A 17,714-nucleotide genomic window follows, 5' to 3' on the forward strand; every position below is an offset into this window, starting at 1 on the left:
CTAAGGTAACAACTAATTTTTAGCTAGGATTGCAAGTTGGCGCCGCTACCATATTTTTAAAAACAAGTTTAATCAATTAACTAAAGAGGATTATTGGTTGCCCTTTACCAAATTCATTCAGCCCTCCTTCTTGACAAATCCTACTACAACGCGGACTCTTCGAATTTAATACCTTAACTTGGCACGGGTGCTCATTTGACTCCTCGATTCAATATGGGTTTTAGAATCTAACCATCTTCATCGGTAGGCGACTTGCCTTCAACAGCAAGATGCCAGTAGTAGACTTTGTCAATCTCAAGTTCTACCGGGCCAGTCTCTTGGAGGTTTTCATGGGGTAGGATTTGTGTGCATGTATTTATACGTGTGAGGCATGTGTGCATGCGCGTATTTCGAAAAAAAAGAAAAAAACCTAGGATACCATGGAGTTCAAAGTTTGCGAACCTTTCTCGTCTACTGGGGGTGTTTGGGAGACAGGGCTAAACTTTAGCCCCTGTCACATCAGATGTTTGGACACTAATTAGAAGTATTAAACGTAGGTTAATTATAAAACTAATTGCACAACCCTTAGGCTAAACCGCGAGACGAATCTATTAAGCCTAATTAGTCCATGATTTGACAATGTGGTGCTACAGTAACCATTCGCTAATGATGGATTGATTAGGCTTAATAGATTCGTCTCGCGATTTGGCCTAGGGTTTTGCTATTAGTTTTGTAATTATCTCATGTTTAGTTCTCCTAATTAGTATCCGAACATCCGATGTGACAGGGCTAAAGTTTAGCCCTTATCTGCCAAACACCCCCTAAGAAGAATCCAAACGTTCTCTCAAACGGAGATGACTCTATGACACGACCACACTCCACAGGACAGACCATACTCACAGAAATTCATTTACCTGATGTAAAAGAAACATCATATTGCTGTCTGCACCTGCAGATCTTCGGAGATGGGTGCAGAATAGCAGCAAGAATATACCTTTGCATACACCAACGGCATCAACGGATAAGCAAATCTGAGAAAAGTGTGTGCCATGGGCTAAGAAAGCACACAGCACACTATTCTCCGAGACCAAGAACCAAAAATTTTCAATAAATTTTAACATACAACATCCTACTTAAATTACGACGAAGAGCCTTCGTCCTCGACACCCTTCATGACGACGGAGCACAGCACCTGCTTCGAGATGTGGGTCTCCAGCTCCCTCGACACCTCGGCCAGCCTCAGGTCAAAGTTACTCCTGTACCGCTGGGGCTTCGGAGAAGACGACCCCGAGAACCGCCTCCTCGGGCTTGAGATCCCCACCGCCGTCGGCGATCCTGACAGCCACCTCTTGGTGAAGACTGGCACGATCTCCTTCCCGGTTGTGATGTGTTTTCTCTCTGCGTTCAGGGGGCCGCGCTTGGTCTCCACTGGCAGCGGTTTCATCGGTGAGGTCGGCAGCTTCTGTCTAATCCGTTCGCGTGCGCGCTCGGCTGCTGCCATTGCTTTGTCCTTGCTCATCTTGATCAACGCCCATGGGTTTATCTGGATGTCATCCTTCCTTCCTGGCGCATCCATCTTGTCGCTCTCTATCCTGATCGACAGCTTCCGAGTACTCTGCGTTTTTTAAATTAACTCTGTTACGAAAGGATCAATGACTGATACTAAAAACAGTTATGCAATTTGTCGCTTCTTACTTCATCTCCGTCATCTTTTCTGCAAAAGACCCTTGACAGGAAAGATGGCTTCTCTGGTGAGTCAAAGTCGATGCTCTCATCAGAATCTGAGTCCTCAAACGAATCAAATGCTGTTCCTGCTTCTCTCATCGCAAGAATGTAGTCATAGGTTCTCATACCCTGCAGTGAATCATGTCGAATTACTTTCAATTTTCTTTTCTCGAAAGAACAATATATAGCGATTCTGAACACTTAGAATGTAATACAGCTATTGAGCTATTGACATGGATTCATATTGCTGAACATTATACTAGCAATACCAGTTACACACCTTTTTGATAAGGACCATGTGGAAGAAGAAGAGCTGACCCAGAGCTGCGGTACTGTATAATGTGAAGATGACAAAAGCCATCTATGGAAAAATTTACGATACAAATGTTAGCCCTGAACTTACTAAATACTGAAATCATGTCTAATTCCATGTTACATCTTGATCACTAACCGACAATGTTGCATGAGCTCCTTTTGGGAGCCTGATGTGCAGCCTGTGCTCCATTTCCAATTTGACTCCTTTGCTGTCAACAAAGCAGCGAACGAAGATCACAATTGCCGTTCCCCCCTCAATAACAAGCTGATCATAAAATACATCGGTGTAAGCTAATTAGTAGTTCTCAAACCCAAGAAATCTTGGATATGAACAGTTGAATAGAAACATGAAAAGAGAATCTCGAAGAAATTGTTGGCACCCACCATCAACAGGACAAAGAACATGAGCAGAATAAATGTTGCATAGTTCCTTCTTCCAATGCAATTGTTCAGCCACTGTGCGAAACAAAGCATCAAACATTAATCCACTTGGCATTCTGGGAGTGGATGATCAAGTCAGGATTTGAGGATCAAATGAAATGCTAGTATCGGTGGTTACCCTGCAGTGGTGATCAAATCCATCAACACAGCGCTCACAAGTCTTGCAGTGCTTGCTGCGCAATTTCACCTGTAGAATATTTTAAATCCTGTTTAGAATGTTGGGCCATTGTTGCAAATGTCGAAATTTACAGAATTTTACGGGTATTGCATGGATTCAATTCGTTTTGGCATAGTAACAGAACTGCAAACATTCAGAATTTCCATACGAAGATCATTTCAAACATGGTAACGAAATTCCAATCTATCTCACCAACATTCAAAATTTCCCCACAAAGGTCATTTCAAACACTGTAACAAAATTCCAGACGATGGTATTTCACATATAGTGTCGGGATTCAATTCATTGGGCACATTTGAAGTTGGAAACCAATCCATCCACATTGAACTAAATGGGATCATTTGTTGCTGTGTTTTTCCCCTGAAACGAACAGAGCGATGTCACCACCTATGCGTAGAGCAATACCTCGCAGTCGCAGATGGGGCAGAAGGAGATGTCGTGCCCGTCCGAGGCGGTGCAGGGCGAGACGATGTCGTCGAGGCTGGTGAAGGCAAAGGGGAGCATGGGGTCGAGCTGCACGCTGGTGTTCCACTGCTCGAGGTAGCTCCTCCGCACCCAGCGGTTGGTGACCCGCGTCTCCACCCGCCGCAGGAGGCGCACTGCGTACCGCCACAGGATAAACCCGTACCGCAGCCGCGGCAGCCTCGCCGTGCCACCGTGGCCGCCACCCCGCGCGAGCTGCCGCTTCCGCTTGTCCTTCTTCGCCTCCGTCCGGTCGGACGGGTCCACCGCCGTGCAGCGCACGTAGAGCACCGCCGCCGCCACGGCCTGGAGTCGGAACAGATCGGCAATTCGGCATCAGAGACACGACGGCCGCGCTCGGAGCAGAAATCGAGAAGTCGATCGGGGCTGGGATGCGCGTACCGAGAAGGAGAAGGCGGCGAGGAGGATGTTGCCGGCGAGGGTGTTGCCGATGTAGGGTCCCAGGACGATGTAGAACGCGGCGACGAGGAGCCCAAACACCGCCGCGCCCACCAGCTGCGCGCAGGCGGGGAGAAAACCAGAGGCAACGTGAGCTCCGAGCAGTCAGGACAGCACAGGGAGGGAAGGAAACGAAGGTCGTCGGCGGATGAGGCAGACCTGGAGCGGGTGGAGGGGGAGCTGCCATCCGTGGCGGCGGCGCCAGGGCTGCCGCTCCATCGCCGCCGTCACGATGTCTCTGTCGCCGCAGCCCATCGGTGAGATCTGTGTGAACGGATGCGACGCGAGTGAGGCAGTGAGCTGCTCTGCGTTCCGCCGGCCCCCGATGGCCCGATGAGGTCAATTCAAGTGGCGTGCGCGTGGCCGTGTGCGACTGGCGTGTGGGGCCGGACCGCCGCCCGCAGCAACGGTCGGCTGCGTCCGTCCAACGTCTTTCCTTTTTATTTTGCACTGGCTCGTGCGCGTCCTGTGGTTTCGAAATTCGAATGGGCTGTGGGGGCGGGTGAGCGTATCCAAAGCCTATTTTGCTTTCGCGTGTTCCCTTCACCCTATTTCCCTCTCGCGAATCCAAGCTACACATAATATTTATTGCAAAATTTCACTCGTTTTGCCTCAAAATGTGAAGCTTATTTTGTTGTGTTAGGACACACTTTCGCCAAAAAATAATTTGGTAGTAATTAGTTTTTAACGCAAAAATGATCATATAGGATTCATATTTAAAAGTATTTATTGAGAATAATAATTCCATATCATATAAATGGGAATAGCTTTTTTCATCCTTCAATGTCCCCCAAATTGACTAGTTTAGTTCTCATATTTTTTTTATTTATGCCCAATTTCATCTCTTGTCTTATATGGCACACCTACGTGGCTGGCTAAGTCAGTAAAGAGTGGATGTAAAGTTCTTGCCACGCTACCAAGTCAAGCATCAATATCAATTCAAATGCTAGATCAACCCACAATTGACTTGCCTAACGAAAATGAATGGTTGATGATCTCACCATATTACCCAAAATTGACCCCAAACCTTTTGTTTATTTGCACATTCGCATTGACCATTGAACCACAATTATGCATGTTGACTCTCTTCACGGTGGCAGAGCTCGAGGGGAAATCTAGAAGGAGCCTAAGTAAGGAAAAAAGTTCAAATCTCACTTAATACATGGTGAAATTCGGCCTGTTCGCTTCAGCTTATTCAGCCGGCTTATCAGCCATCAAACAGTGTTTTCCTCTCACAACAAATCAGCCGTTTCAGCTTTTCAGCCGGCTTATAAGTTGAAGCGAACAGACCCATTTAGAGGTCACTAAAGTTTCCACAAGAGGGGCATGACCATCTTTGGCCACAACTAAGCTCCACCATGCTCTTTACAGTACCCATAGCTGAGTAGGCAGGCCAATGTGGCACGACATTTACTTCAAAAAAATTTATATATGGCAAGCCACGTAGAACTAGGGATGAAAATTAGCCCAAATAAACAGTTTGTGGTCTAGATTGGTGAATTTGATAATTGTGTGGCAAATTTGAGCATGAACCAAAGGATGAAGGATCAAATTGGCTTTTTTTTCGCCAATGATATAATGGTAGAGTTATCGTTGTCCAAAAATCTTTGTCCTATGGAACAAATATAAATCTTAAATTTGAAGAGGGGGAATACTTCCTCCTGTAGCAACAAGTGATATGTTTTGTTGTCTTACGTTAGTCGTTTCAGACATGGGTCATATTAACCTCCATTTTCATTTACTTGAAACCATTTTTTTTTACTCTAGCAATTTTGTATTTTTTTCTACCAAGAGCTTTCAGATATTCATTTTGCTTTTAAATATATTGTATTTATGATAATATAATTAGTTATATATTATATTAGAGTGTAGTAATGGACCTGATGGGCTGGCCCAGGGCCGAGCCCCATGCAAGTGCGGCCTGTGCGATGGCACAGGGCCTCCAAATTCGGGGGGCCACCAGAGCAGGGCAGTCCTATAGAGATAGCTTCTGACGCGGCACGGGCGCATGGCGCAAGTCCATCCGCCAATCCACGGGACTCTAGGCGTCATGCGTCAGCACTCAGCCGTCACCGTTAGGCACTCACCGTCAGGCACTCAGGCGTAGGGCTCCAGCCTCCAGGCTAGGGCGGTGAAATCAATCGGTCAGGACTCCAAGCGTCAGCCGTCAGGTGGCAGGCTAGGGCTCCAGGCATCACCGCCAGGCTGGTCACCGCCAGCTCACCGCGACCCGCGTCAGGCACTCAAGCAGTCACCCATGTTAAGATCAGATCTCTCTCCTTCTCCCTCTCTTCCCCAAAGAAAAGCTCTTTTATGTGTATGGCGTGTGACGGCGTTGTCGCTTTCTCTCTATACAGGTCGACCTGTGATGAAGGGCATGACCAAGGTCAGGGCAGGCATCGGGGGAAGGGTGCTACGGCGGTGAGCGAGGGGTTGGCTGCCAGCGGGCACAACGACGTGGCGGTAGCGCTGGGGGTGGGTGCGGTGAAATGAAGAAGGCGGGCGACGGTGGAGGGAAGGCACAGCGGAAGGTGCGGGAGCCGCGGTTATGCTTCAAGACGATGAGCGACATCAATGTCCTCGACGACAGCTACAAGTGGCGCAAGTACGACCAAAAGGTCGTCAAGAACACGCAGCACCCTAGGTACAACATATACCACCCGTCACCGGCTGCTTCTTCATTTGCATCTGCACATACGCATGCATGTTCAGCTAGCTGTGCACGGACTTCGATTTCATTTCAAGGAACACTAAAAGAATGAAGCACTTCAAGTAAAGATTATGAAAGCAAGAGTCAAATAGGTACATATCATATATCTTATTTATAATCCTATTTTTTGGGGAGGTAGACCTTATTTTAGAGTTTGGCACAGGGCCTCGATTTTTCCTGGCTCGACCCTGGGCTGGCTTTGCTGACCCTTCTTGCAATAATTATCTATAGTACAGAGAAAACAGGCCACGGCTCTCCTAGTGTATTCTTTTCTTGTAAAGAATGAGATTTATATTGCACATAACAGCATACTATAAACACATTTTACGTGGATGACCCTGGAAATCAAAGAAGAAATACAGATACTACACACCCAAGTCATCTCTTCTCCTCTCCCATGGCCCTACATCGCACACCGCATCGTAGCTTGATGAAGAAGTTTCAAGCGTTGAGACCGGAGAAGAATCCACCTGCCAAAACCGAAGAATAGCTCCACGCATTGGATCTGCCACAAGAGTCAACTCCATGGAACCACCACCATGGTGTATTTGATGCATTGAACGACCATCGACCACTAATCCACTTTAGCATAAGGTCATTCATTAACCTGATTAAGTCCTAAAATGGTGCTTAAGACCACACATTTCAGTGAAAATTTTTTTTTGATGCATGAAAGGATCTTGATTTCGCCTAGAGGGGGTTGAATAGGCGTAACCTGAAATCGTCACCACTTAAAACAAGTTTATCAGCTACTTGCGGATTATTCCGGAAATACTACCGGAGATTTTGCAAATTACGGAATCTCCAAAGAAATCTTTGGAATCTCCGAAAATAGGAAACACACGCCTTAAGCAGCGGAATAAAACTGTCTGCCTCAAAACTGGAACTTCAGGTTTCCAAACTGGAACCTCCAGTTTTGGCTTGGGCAGAGAGAAACCCCAAACCTTATGCGTTGTAAGTGAGATAAAAATCAAACCAGGTTTAGAGAGATGCTCAGATGGTGCTTCTTAATAGGATCACAAAGTTCCTGCACTTCACAAACACTAGCACCCGAATAGATCAACCAATATTATGAGATCACAATGAAATAGAAGTGCAATGCAAATCTAAGCAAACCAGTGAGGAGACATAGTGATTTGGTTCACCGAAGTTCAGATTCACCCCCGGGCAAATCCTACATCTTCGTTAGGTGCTTCCAAAGAAGCCGGATTGCACTCAACCCTTTCCCCACTTCACTAGTTAGCTTCTTGCCTTTCGGAGGCGAAGCTTGACCTGCACAAACTGTCCCGTGGCTCACCACACCTTAGGAGCTCTTGGGCGACGCCTAGCCGTCTAGGAGGAACACCTACAAGAGTGACAAATGCTTCACTTGAAACTTGGCAAGGCAAACCAGTGCTCAAGCGTATGAGTGCTCTTTTAGTGCTCTCAAATGACTCCTCTCTTGTTCTGCCACTTCCTTACCTGTTGGTGTGTACGTGTGGTTTTTGTTTCTCTCATCCCTCGCATAGGATACTTGAGCAATGAGACATTGTTAAATAACCATATGATGCAAACCTCTTGATAGTACAACACACCTATACTCAACATCAAAACATAAATACCATATTCATCCTCTTGAGCTTCTTTGCCATGAGCCATGCCATACTTTGATAATCATATCAACTTGAGAGTTGCATCCATCTTTGTCTCTTTGGTTTGAGCACTTCAACCTTAAGGTAGTGACTTGAATCAATATTCAACTGCACATGAATGAAACCCAATTTTTGACCACAAGTCACTTCCTCATATGACTCAATAAACATTTGATACATCCAATTGCTATGCTCGGTAAGGCTTAACTTGATACCTCAAAATCCTCCAAGCACTATCCACTTCACCCTAGCAAAGCTCATTGCCCAAGTCACTACTTGACCAAACTTTGCCTAGTACCTTGTTACTAATCACTTGCTTGATTTCTTCATCCAATCGCTGCCGCATTTGAGTCTAGCTATGTTTTGACATCATGAATGAAATCCACTTGAAATTGTAATATCCTATTTGTTCATAACAAGGTTCTCATTTTATTTAGAGACTAACTAATATCCCAATGCCATCATGCCTATATCTTTCCTTCAATTTTCTTGTCACATATCACACATAGCTATTGCGGGATCTACATAATATTCCTTATTATAACATTTGTTATTTAACTTCAAGCAATCTTGAAATATAAGGCTATCAACCAAGCCTCAACTTTCTTTTACACCATTGCTTGCTTAGATGAACAATGACATATACCATACTTATTCTTTTCATTGTATGAGCCATTTAATGCAATCTTTCCCACAAAGATTATTGATCAATAGCATTCTACCTGCTCATAGACTTAACAAGTTCATTAGATCTTTAATCATGTCATCATTCAACTCACCAAAACCCACTAGGGGCCTAGATGCTCTTTCAATCTCCCCCTTTTTGGTCATTGAAGCGTCCCCACATAAGCAGGGACTAAATGTGATCTAATTATCAGTCCCAGGAGGCTGATAACACATTTATTCAACAGATAGTTCAGAAACCGTACAACTCCCGAAGGAGCGGGCGGGCAAGCCACACCCAAAGCAAGACTAAAGCGATAACAATACAAATCCAAGTTGCAGTCCAGTCGGATTCCGGGCTGCAATCGGAACTATGCGTCAGCGGAAGCACCCTGCAAAAGGGCCAACACCGCAGGCAGCGTTGGGTGCAGATGCAACCTCCTACTCGAAGTTCTCGGCGACGAAGTCCGGATCCTCCTCTGGAGTAACAACACAAGGGTGAGTACAAAGAACTCAGCAAGTCCAACCCCATCCACGGAGGGGGATACAATAAGAATATGCATATGAATCATCAAGGATATAGCTATGGTTCATTTGCAATAAAGCTAAATTTTAGACATATGCAGGGTTTCATTTTAAAGAAGTTTCATGAAAACATTTTAATAAACGATATAACAAGCGGGGTTAATCCTACACAAAGGATCCAAGTTTTATCGCTACCGGACTCCCCGTCCGCCGTAGCGCACGACACAACTGCCGAACACTTCCAAAATTCCACACACCCACACACACAGTAAATACCAGTCATCCCCAAAAGCTAGTTGTGTGACCGAGCCGTAACTCGTCCAATGCCGTGGACACGGCTACCCGGATAGGTTTTTAACTCTGCAGAAGTTGTACACTTTTCCCACAAGTAGGGTACCGTATCGCGATCACCTTAGTGACGGTACGGATCCTAACAAAGCCATTACCCACCTTAGCCAACACTGACTAGTCAACACGGAAGTACCCAAGGGGTTAGCAACCCATCCACGGGGCCGAAACTGGGACCTAAGTCACCAAGAGCTTAGTCCTTTTCCAAGGGCTCCCGCTGCTCACCAGCACACCTGAAGCCTAGCAGTTTAGCTAGTGGGGTTTATGCTAAGCTGTTGCCCATACAACGGTCGAGTGGTTGTACGATGATGGAATTAGGCAGGATGACACATCAACTCGGTCCTTAGCCATGACAAGATGGATATCTCCCGCTCTGCTCAACCACTAAGGTACGAGCCCAACAACCCGACATTCCACACAAGAAACGCCCATCCATCTCATCCACCACCTCTCTTTACACCCGAAAACCCAACTCCTCAGTTGAACACACTCACACAGTTACTTTCCGAATAAACAGATGTAGTCATGTTTGAATTTGGATAACGAGTTCCTAAGCATTCTAGCAGTATTTATCATCTAAATAGAGCAACTCATATTTAGAGATAAATATGGGACAACAAGGAATAATCATAACAATCAAGGGGTGGCTATCCAACCATGTCTTGCGATAAAGCAATATGCATTTTATAAAACAGGCCAATAGGTTGTGTCTGAAAAACTGGATATTAAATATGCATCAAAGGGTGAGATTGGACTTGCCGTTCTCAAAGCCTTCCGGGAGCTCCTGCTCGCGGTACTGATCCTCGGGCTCGGGCTCACGGTCGAACTCCTCCTCGCGCTCCTCCTCGGGTACTCCGCGATCTACGGCACACACAAATGAGCACACAATAAATAAAAAGGAAAAAGATTTTGCCCGTTGAGCTCCGAACAGGAAATATGAACGGAAAATAGGTATAAGGGATATTTTCATGAAATTTGGATATGCTTCAGCGGAAATATATGAGAGGAGGCCGTGGTCGAATTTGGGATCGATTGGAGGAAAATTGGCGAATGAAATGATGGGTTAAAGGAGTATTAGGAGCTTTAAACCGAGGTTTAGGACTAAACTGTAAAAACCGAGGACCTATTTGTAATTACTCTAGAAAGTGGAAGGGCTCATTTGTGGAAGTCCCTGGAGAGAGGTGGAGGGATCGGGTTGTAAATAAAGGAAACTAGAGGGGCAGATCGAAATTCGGCCTTCTTCCTTCTTCTTTCCTTTGCTCCAGAACAGAGGAAAGGGGGGGGGGCGCACGGCCGGCGGTGGGCCGGCCGACTTGACCCGCCGGCGACGAGGCCGGGTAGTGCGGGATGGAGGGGAGGGGTAAGGGGGTCCATTTGACCCCTTACCTTGGGCGATTGGGAGGCGGCACCCAAGGGGCGGCGGTGGCAAGGATTTGGGCGGCGGCGGGAGCTCGGGTGGCGAGGAGGCGGAAGGAGGAGGCCGGTGGCTTGGGGATGGCGTTAGTGGCGTGGGGAAGGTGGCAGGGCTCGGCCTACCCTTTTATAGGCGGCGGCAAGGAAGGCGTCGGCGCCCGAGGCGGCGGTACCGGCGATGGGACAGCGGCCGAACTTGTCCTGGTGGCGTGCCGGAGTGGATCTGCGCGTGGTTGGCGTGGGTGCGGTGGCCGAGGGTGTACAGGGCGGCGACTTGCGCGGGGAGGCGCGCCGGAGGGTGGAGTGCGACGGCCGGCGGGCGACCCGGCGCGGCCGGCGGCGCCCAGCGCGGCACGCGCGGTCTGGCGGACCGCGGGGCGCGGCGAGCACGAGCGGTTCAGGCGGCACGGTGCGGCGCGACGCGGCGCGGTGCAACGCGGCCCGCGCGCATGCGGTGCTGTGCGCGCAGGGGAGGGCAGCGCCCGGGCACGCCAGGGAAAGAGCCAGCGCCTGAGAGGGAAAAGGAAGAGAGAGAGGAAGAAGAAAGGTGGAGGGAGAAGAAGAGGAAGAAGGAAAAAAAATGAAGGAAAAGAAGAAAGAGAAAGGGAGGGAGAAAGAAGAAGAAAAAGGGGAAAAAGGCGGTGAAAGATTCGGGACTTGACCGACGCGCGTGATGGATTGGACGGCACGCGGCGAAATTTACGGGGACGGAAAAAGATGGTTTGACGAGCTGGGGCCAGGACGCTGGGTCCGTCGGAAAGGAAAAGATTTGACGGAGCTCAGTGGTCGGAAAAATTTTGGAATGTATTTTTAACGAGTGATTTAATTGGGTGTATTTTTATGGGCGTTACAGTCATTGATGACAACCTTGATTAAAGCTTACAAAAGATATATCAAAAAGCTTTTGAGTGCTGAGATTTAAATAGAGCTCCCCCTTAACATGTGCATAGTATTCTTTTTTCATCAAATTTCGCCTAAAATGCCAATTTGCATATTCTCAAGACAAACATGGAGCTGCCCCTGAATCTCAGCATCCGTGGGGTGCAAAACAAGCATGTGAACAAATAACACGTGATGCATGTAGCAAATATTCCACCAATCAAATAAAATGAGAGAAGGTGGTGTTGTCTGCCAGGCCAAAATCGGAACCTCCGATTCTAAGAAACCAGAACTTCCGTTTTCTGCCTGACAGCACTTATCAAAGACAGTCATCAACCAATAAAATCACAATAGCATGCAAATGAGTTTAATAAAGCTTAAACAGGTTTAACGCACATAGTAGCACACATAGTAGCTAAGATTGAATTTATTACAGGGGCCTATTGCATCCAACAGCTAGAAATCAGAACATTCGGTTCTGGAAAACCAAAACCTCCGGATTTGCTAGACAACAATTGACAAAAGCTTGGACCAAAGCTTTAATACTTAACTTCTTCTCCCCCTTTGTCATCCATCACCACAAAAGATCTTGGGGGCTTTTCTTAGCTTCTAGTATTCAGCTAAATCATCATGGGGCTCCCTATCACCATCATTGCCACTCGGGCCACCAAAAGGAGGAGGAGGATTTTGTGGAAAATCCAATGAACATCGAAGCAAGATGTTGTGCTGCATCTCTAGGGATGTTTGGGTCAACAGTGGAGGGCTGAGGAGTGTTGGTGCCAAGAAACGGATCACTAGAAGAAGAACCACCACCACTAGTCATACCACCAAATGTGGGATTATAATAACCAAATGTCCTTCCCCAATAATCAACAGTTTGATCATTCTCCCACTGTTGTTCAATTGTTTCCGGCTCACTTTCTTGACCATCGGAGCCAATATGAGAGGGAGGATAGTTTGGCATGTTGAGCCCTTGCATTTGTTTGTGCTATATTGTGTCCTTTCTCTTTTGCCTCTCCTTATGCAACTTGGTGTTCATAGAGCTGCACATGCCCGTAAAGAAGTTGAACATTTTGCAAAGAGGGGAGGGAGGCTTATACCTTGCTTGAGAGCCACTAGCACCACCTTATGTAGATGTGGTCCTTGCTACCCTAGATGGTGCAGCAGCTCTAGATGGTGCAGCAGCACTAGAAGGAGCACCGGAAGGGGTAGCAGCACTAGAAGGTCCCTCTAGCTCAATAGATGGACTAAAAACACCTTCGGGAGGGTTGAAAAACTGCTCAAGTGTTGGCCCATCAATGTCATTCTTCAAATGATATGGCTTGTGGATGTGATCATACTCAAATCGAAGCCATGTCACATGCTCAATCACATGCATAAGATAAGGATCATATCCACAACACTTTTGTGGAGAGCTCACAATCTCTTTTATCTCCTCCCAAATGTAATCCACCATACTAAAATCACTTGCGCTAGGTGACATGGCCTCAAGTAAATTCCGACCATAAAAAGTGATCTTGCTAGCATCACCTTCTCTTGGTGCGAGTGTTTTTCTAAACAACCGGTTAAGATAGCCATAGAATGGAATCATGTTATGTGTCTCTCCATAGTTGACCAGTTGAGGTGTGAGATACATTCCGTACATTGCACCTTTTGATAGAGATTTGCTAATATGAATCCTCACAAGGTCTAGATCATCCGGTGCTAAAGCCAAGGAGTGAAGCAAATTCCCTTATGGATATTCCATAACAATTTCCTTCCGTCATCCAATGCACCCACCTCACATTTTTTATCACATTAAAGTAGCAAGTGGCATAGAATTGAGCAATGATTTCTCTATTCCAACTATGTTCAAAGCCCATGATGTAATACACATTTTTGTCCTTGCAAGCTTGTATCACTTCATTTACCATGGGGTCTCTCAAATTTGCCAAGTGAGGCCAATCAATGAATTGAGAGCGAGCAATGGGTACACCTTTAGCAAGAATAGCACTCTCATAGAAGTTTTGGTAAAAATCTGTGTAGAATCTATAATCCACATTTGCCTTTCCAATTTTCTGGGGATTCTTTTCTCTTTCTTTTCGGCAAATTTCAGTCATTCCCGCAGCCTTGTAGTTCACTTTGACTCTATAAATAGCTGCTTGAGGTGCTCTCATCCTTGCTTCTCAAAGGACACCTGATTGTGAAGGTTGAAAATGAGATGTAGGCATGTCAAAATCATCACCTTCTTCTTCTCCATTGTTACCACTGCCAGTACCTTGACTATCCTCATGACTGCTGGTCCTTATGGCTTTGCCCTTCCTCTTCAAGCTCTCACAAGGTGGCTGCACATAGGTCGCATCCTCAGTCTCCTCATCATCACTAGATGTGTCATTCTCATCACTGCTGGGATTTTCAATGCGAATGGTCCCTCTGGATAGTTCTCGTGTGACGGTGGCCCTCTGAGATCTCCTAGGCTGCACTGGTGGATCATTGCTTGGATTTGCTTTCTCTTTTCCCCTTCTCCGAAAAACAATGTCCTTGCTTCCCCTTGGAGGATCTGTGTCAAACATGTGCAATAGGCTTAGAAATGAACCTCTGACAGTTAAACCAATCTATCCCTTCAGATGAAATGATGATATGGATAGAGAGGAAGGATGAACTCGGGTGTCCCTGCCCAAACTGGAACTTCCGGTTCCTGAAATCTGGAACTTCTAGTTTTGGCAGCGAAACCCTAGATCATAAATCCATCCGTTCGACCATGGGAAATTGAATCCATTACTAGGAATAGCATCTAGGGTCTAAATGTAGATGTTTTGACCAAGGGAAACTCAGTGATAAACCCTAGAAAAGTAGATCAGGGATGAACTCGATTTAGGGTACCTTAAGACATGTTTTTGAAATTCTGCAGGAGAAAAACGGAGGGGAAACGGATCCTCCGGTCGTGAATCGGAAGAATCAACCACCAATCCTTGAATCCCATGGTTGAATCTTCGGATCTCCTTGAATTGCCCCTTTTTCACCTCTCCCCACTATTCCTGGTCGGGCTTGAGTCGATAGGGATGAATGGGAGAGAGAAGGGGTAAGACCCGGGCCCATAGGAATATAACCGTTGGGGGGCCGATGGAAACCAGAACTTCCGGTTTCAACTTAACTCGCTAAGAAAATCTAAACTTTCTCAAATGAGATGGATTTGATTGTTCTAGAGACTCAGATTGGGATCCATATGTAAATTTGTTCCTCATGAGATAGATTTTGATCATGGGTGATGGCATTTCCTATTGATAAGAGATTTGGGATAGAATGTCCAAAATATAGCCCTTGAGACGAGATAAAAAGAAGATCCTATGGACTTGAGAGAGTTTCACCATTTGTGGTTAGCCAGCAAACAAGCAAGTATAACCATAACTACAAATGGGTCAACATGGCCACAAAGACCAAGATTCAAATAGTTTTTCAAAAAGCACACTTCTTAGTTAAAAAAATTTAAAAAAAATTATCCTATCTCACGCAGAGCATGCAATGATCATATAGACAAGATAAGAATTGGTATGTTTAACTCATGCTCTCTTTGACCGTTTAAAAGGACATAGAACATATTCTAGTCAACAAAGATAGAGAGGCATCAATTAAATATTCAAAAACCATCACAACCACAAAGGTGAGACTAACAATCTTTGCATGCCAAACACACTAGCATGAATAAGCCTAGATGCATAAGGTAAAACAAGGAGTTTGAGAGATTTCATACCTTAGCCCTAGAACAAGACTTCTTCACTTAGAAGAATGATGGAACCATTTTCTTCAATAGGATATTTTTTAAGCCCAATTACTAGCTCCATTAGATGCCATCAAGCCCTCAAGTTAAATTATTTGTCATAGTGTTTATAGCATATGACATAAGTATTTGCTACACACATGAGAGCTTGAAAAGGAGTTAGTAGATAGAACATAAAATATGAGACAAGCTCCCCCTTAATATGTGCATCAAAGATTTGAATCTTGAGACATGCACTTTTGGTTCATTTAAGGGACTAGAGATGCTTGACCCATATTTTGAGTCACAAGAGTAGAATCATGCTAAGTGATTAAGTTTAGAATTGCTCATAGTGATGTGACCTGAGGTGAAGCATGAGGTCTGATCATAAAAATTATATTCACCTTTGTTAACTTGTACTTTTATTTCATTGATTTAGACCCAGCTCAATGATGATAGATCCGCACTTTTCAGAAACTTCAGCAGAAAGTTGCGAAATCTCTGCAGATTCTCTCTTCAGAGAAAACGAACCTTTCAGATTCAAAGACAGAACCTCCGATTTTTGCTTTAGCATATCAACGTTGAGGATCTGCTGACATCCTTGACTTCTTTTCTTAAATACAACATTATCATTTGTGATCTGCAGGTGTATTTATCACAAAGCTCATCTAATGGCATGAGAGATAAATATTACTTAACTAGACCAAGAATGCTATCTAGTTGTTGTATATGAGAGGGTTTTACCTGTATGCCATTATGAAAGTTGGGTCCAACCTCCATGCCCCTAAAAAGTTCGTCGACACCTGTATGCCCAAGTGCAACTTTGTTTATCCCTTCATGCCATTCCGTCCCTATTCCGTTCGGTTTTGACCGTTTGAGAGCTCTTACAAGCGGGCCCAGGTAGTGAAAATGTCCATTGTACCCTTTGTGTCTCAGGCAGATCGGACAGTGAGAAGGAGCTAGGGGATCTGAAGTTCCCAAGGCCATTCCTCCTTGAGCTTGCGGCCAGTTGGCCAGGATGCGGCCAAGCAGCCGAGCGCGTCACCCTCCTTGAGCTTGCTCTCGACCTCCTCCTCCTCCCCGTCCTCCCCGCCGGCCTCCGACGAGGAGTTCTCCCCGATCAACGCCGCCGCCTGCCCGCACCTCCCGCCAGCACCTCATCGACGCCACCGCCCGCCCGCACCTCTCGTTGCTCCACCTCCCCGTCGCCGCGCTCCCGCCGCCCGAGATCGGCGCCGGTAGGGACCCGCTCCTCTGCCCGGGACCGGTGCCGGCGGGGACCGCTCCTCCGCCCGGGACCGGCGCCGGCGGGGACCGCTCCTCCGCCCGGGACCGGCGCCGGCGGGAACCCGCTCCTCCCTCCAATGTGCAATCCCCCACGCTGCTGCCGCCACCTCGTCGCCTTGGCACGCTCAAATGTAACGCCGCGGCAGCACCACCACTTGCCAGGCCTCCAACTCCAACAACCACCGCGATGACGTCCCACTCTGCCCTCGTGAGGTGGCTCTCCACCACCGCCCGCTCCCCGCCGCCGACGCCGCGCTCCCTCCCTGCCAGCCTCGCCTTCCTCTTCCTCTCCCTGTGCCCGCAGCGCGCGCTCCTCGCCACCCTCGACCTCGTGTTCCTCCTCACCGCGCTTGCGCTCGCCCTCCACACCTGGCACACTCGCCGCCACAATGACGGCGGCGGCATCGAACACCGCACGACAAAGCGGGAGCCCCTCCTACCTCGACGGCGGGTCCCCGCCGCGGAGGTAGCACCCGGCATGGGCTAACGCTCGCGGCGTCCGGGGCCCAGGTGGCGACGGCGCTTGTGCTGCTGGTGTCCGCGCTCCTGCGCCTCCGCCGGGGGGCCACGGGGGCGTGGGTCGCGGCAGAGTGCGTGCTCCTCGCCGCGCACGTCGTGGCGCACATCACGGCCGCGGGGGTCATTGTGGCGGAGAAGAAGCTTGGGGCGGCCGCGCTGACCGTCCACCCGCTGCACCTCAGGCTGTTCTGGCTCGGCACGGCGGCTTTCGCCATGCTCTTCTCCGGGTGCACGGTCGCCAGGTACACCGCCGGGGAGCTCTCCTCCTAGATGACCCACTCGCGTTCGCGTGGCTGGCGCTCTCGCTCCCGCTGCTGTAGTTCTCGGTCACCGGCTCCACTGGCCTCGCCGTCGTCAGCGCTTCGTCCGACATTGGCCATGCCGCCGCGGCAGAGGTGACGTACGCCACGGGGACAAGATCCGTGAGCTCCGAGAGGAAGAGGT

At 47.5% G+C, this 17,714-nt stretch overlaps 1 protein-coding gene across 1 annotated transcript; it reads right to left on the bottom strand.

Annotated features, from left to right (window-relative positions):
* Window positions 1-862: 862 nt before the first annotated feature.
* LOC117847130 (protein S-acyltransferase 18) lies at window positions 863-3,953 on the bottom strand. Its single transcript, XM_034728293.2, has 9 exons — window positions 3,719-3,953; window positions 3,503-3,616; window positions 3,044-3,406; window positions 2,579-2,647; window positions 2,404-2,475; window positions 2,156-2,284; window positions 1,985-2,065; window positions 1,675-1,833; window positions 863-1,594 (listed from the first exon to the last, which is right to left on the bottom strand). The coding sequence occupies exons 1-9, from the start codon at window positions 3,812-3,814 to the stop codon at window positions 1,118-1,120; spliced, it is 1,560 nt and encodes a 519-aa protein (XP_034584184.1). The 5' UTR covers window positions 3,815-3,953; the 3' UTR covers window positions 863-1,117.
* Window positions 3,954-17,714: the final 13,761 nt, after the last annotated feature.

This window comes from Setaria viridis, chromosome 3 (genome assembly GCF_005286985.2).
Source record: "Setaria viridis chromosome 3, Setaria_viridis_v4.0, whole genome shotgun sequence".
Taxonomy (NCBI): Eukaryota; Viridiplantae; Streptophyta; class Magnoliopsida; order Poales; family Poaceae; genus Setaria; species Setaria viridis.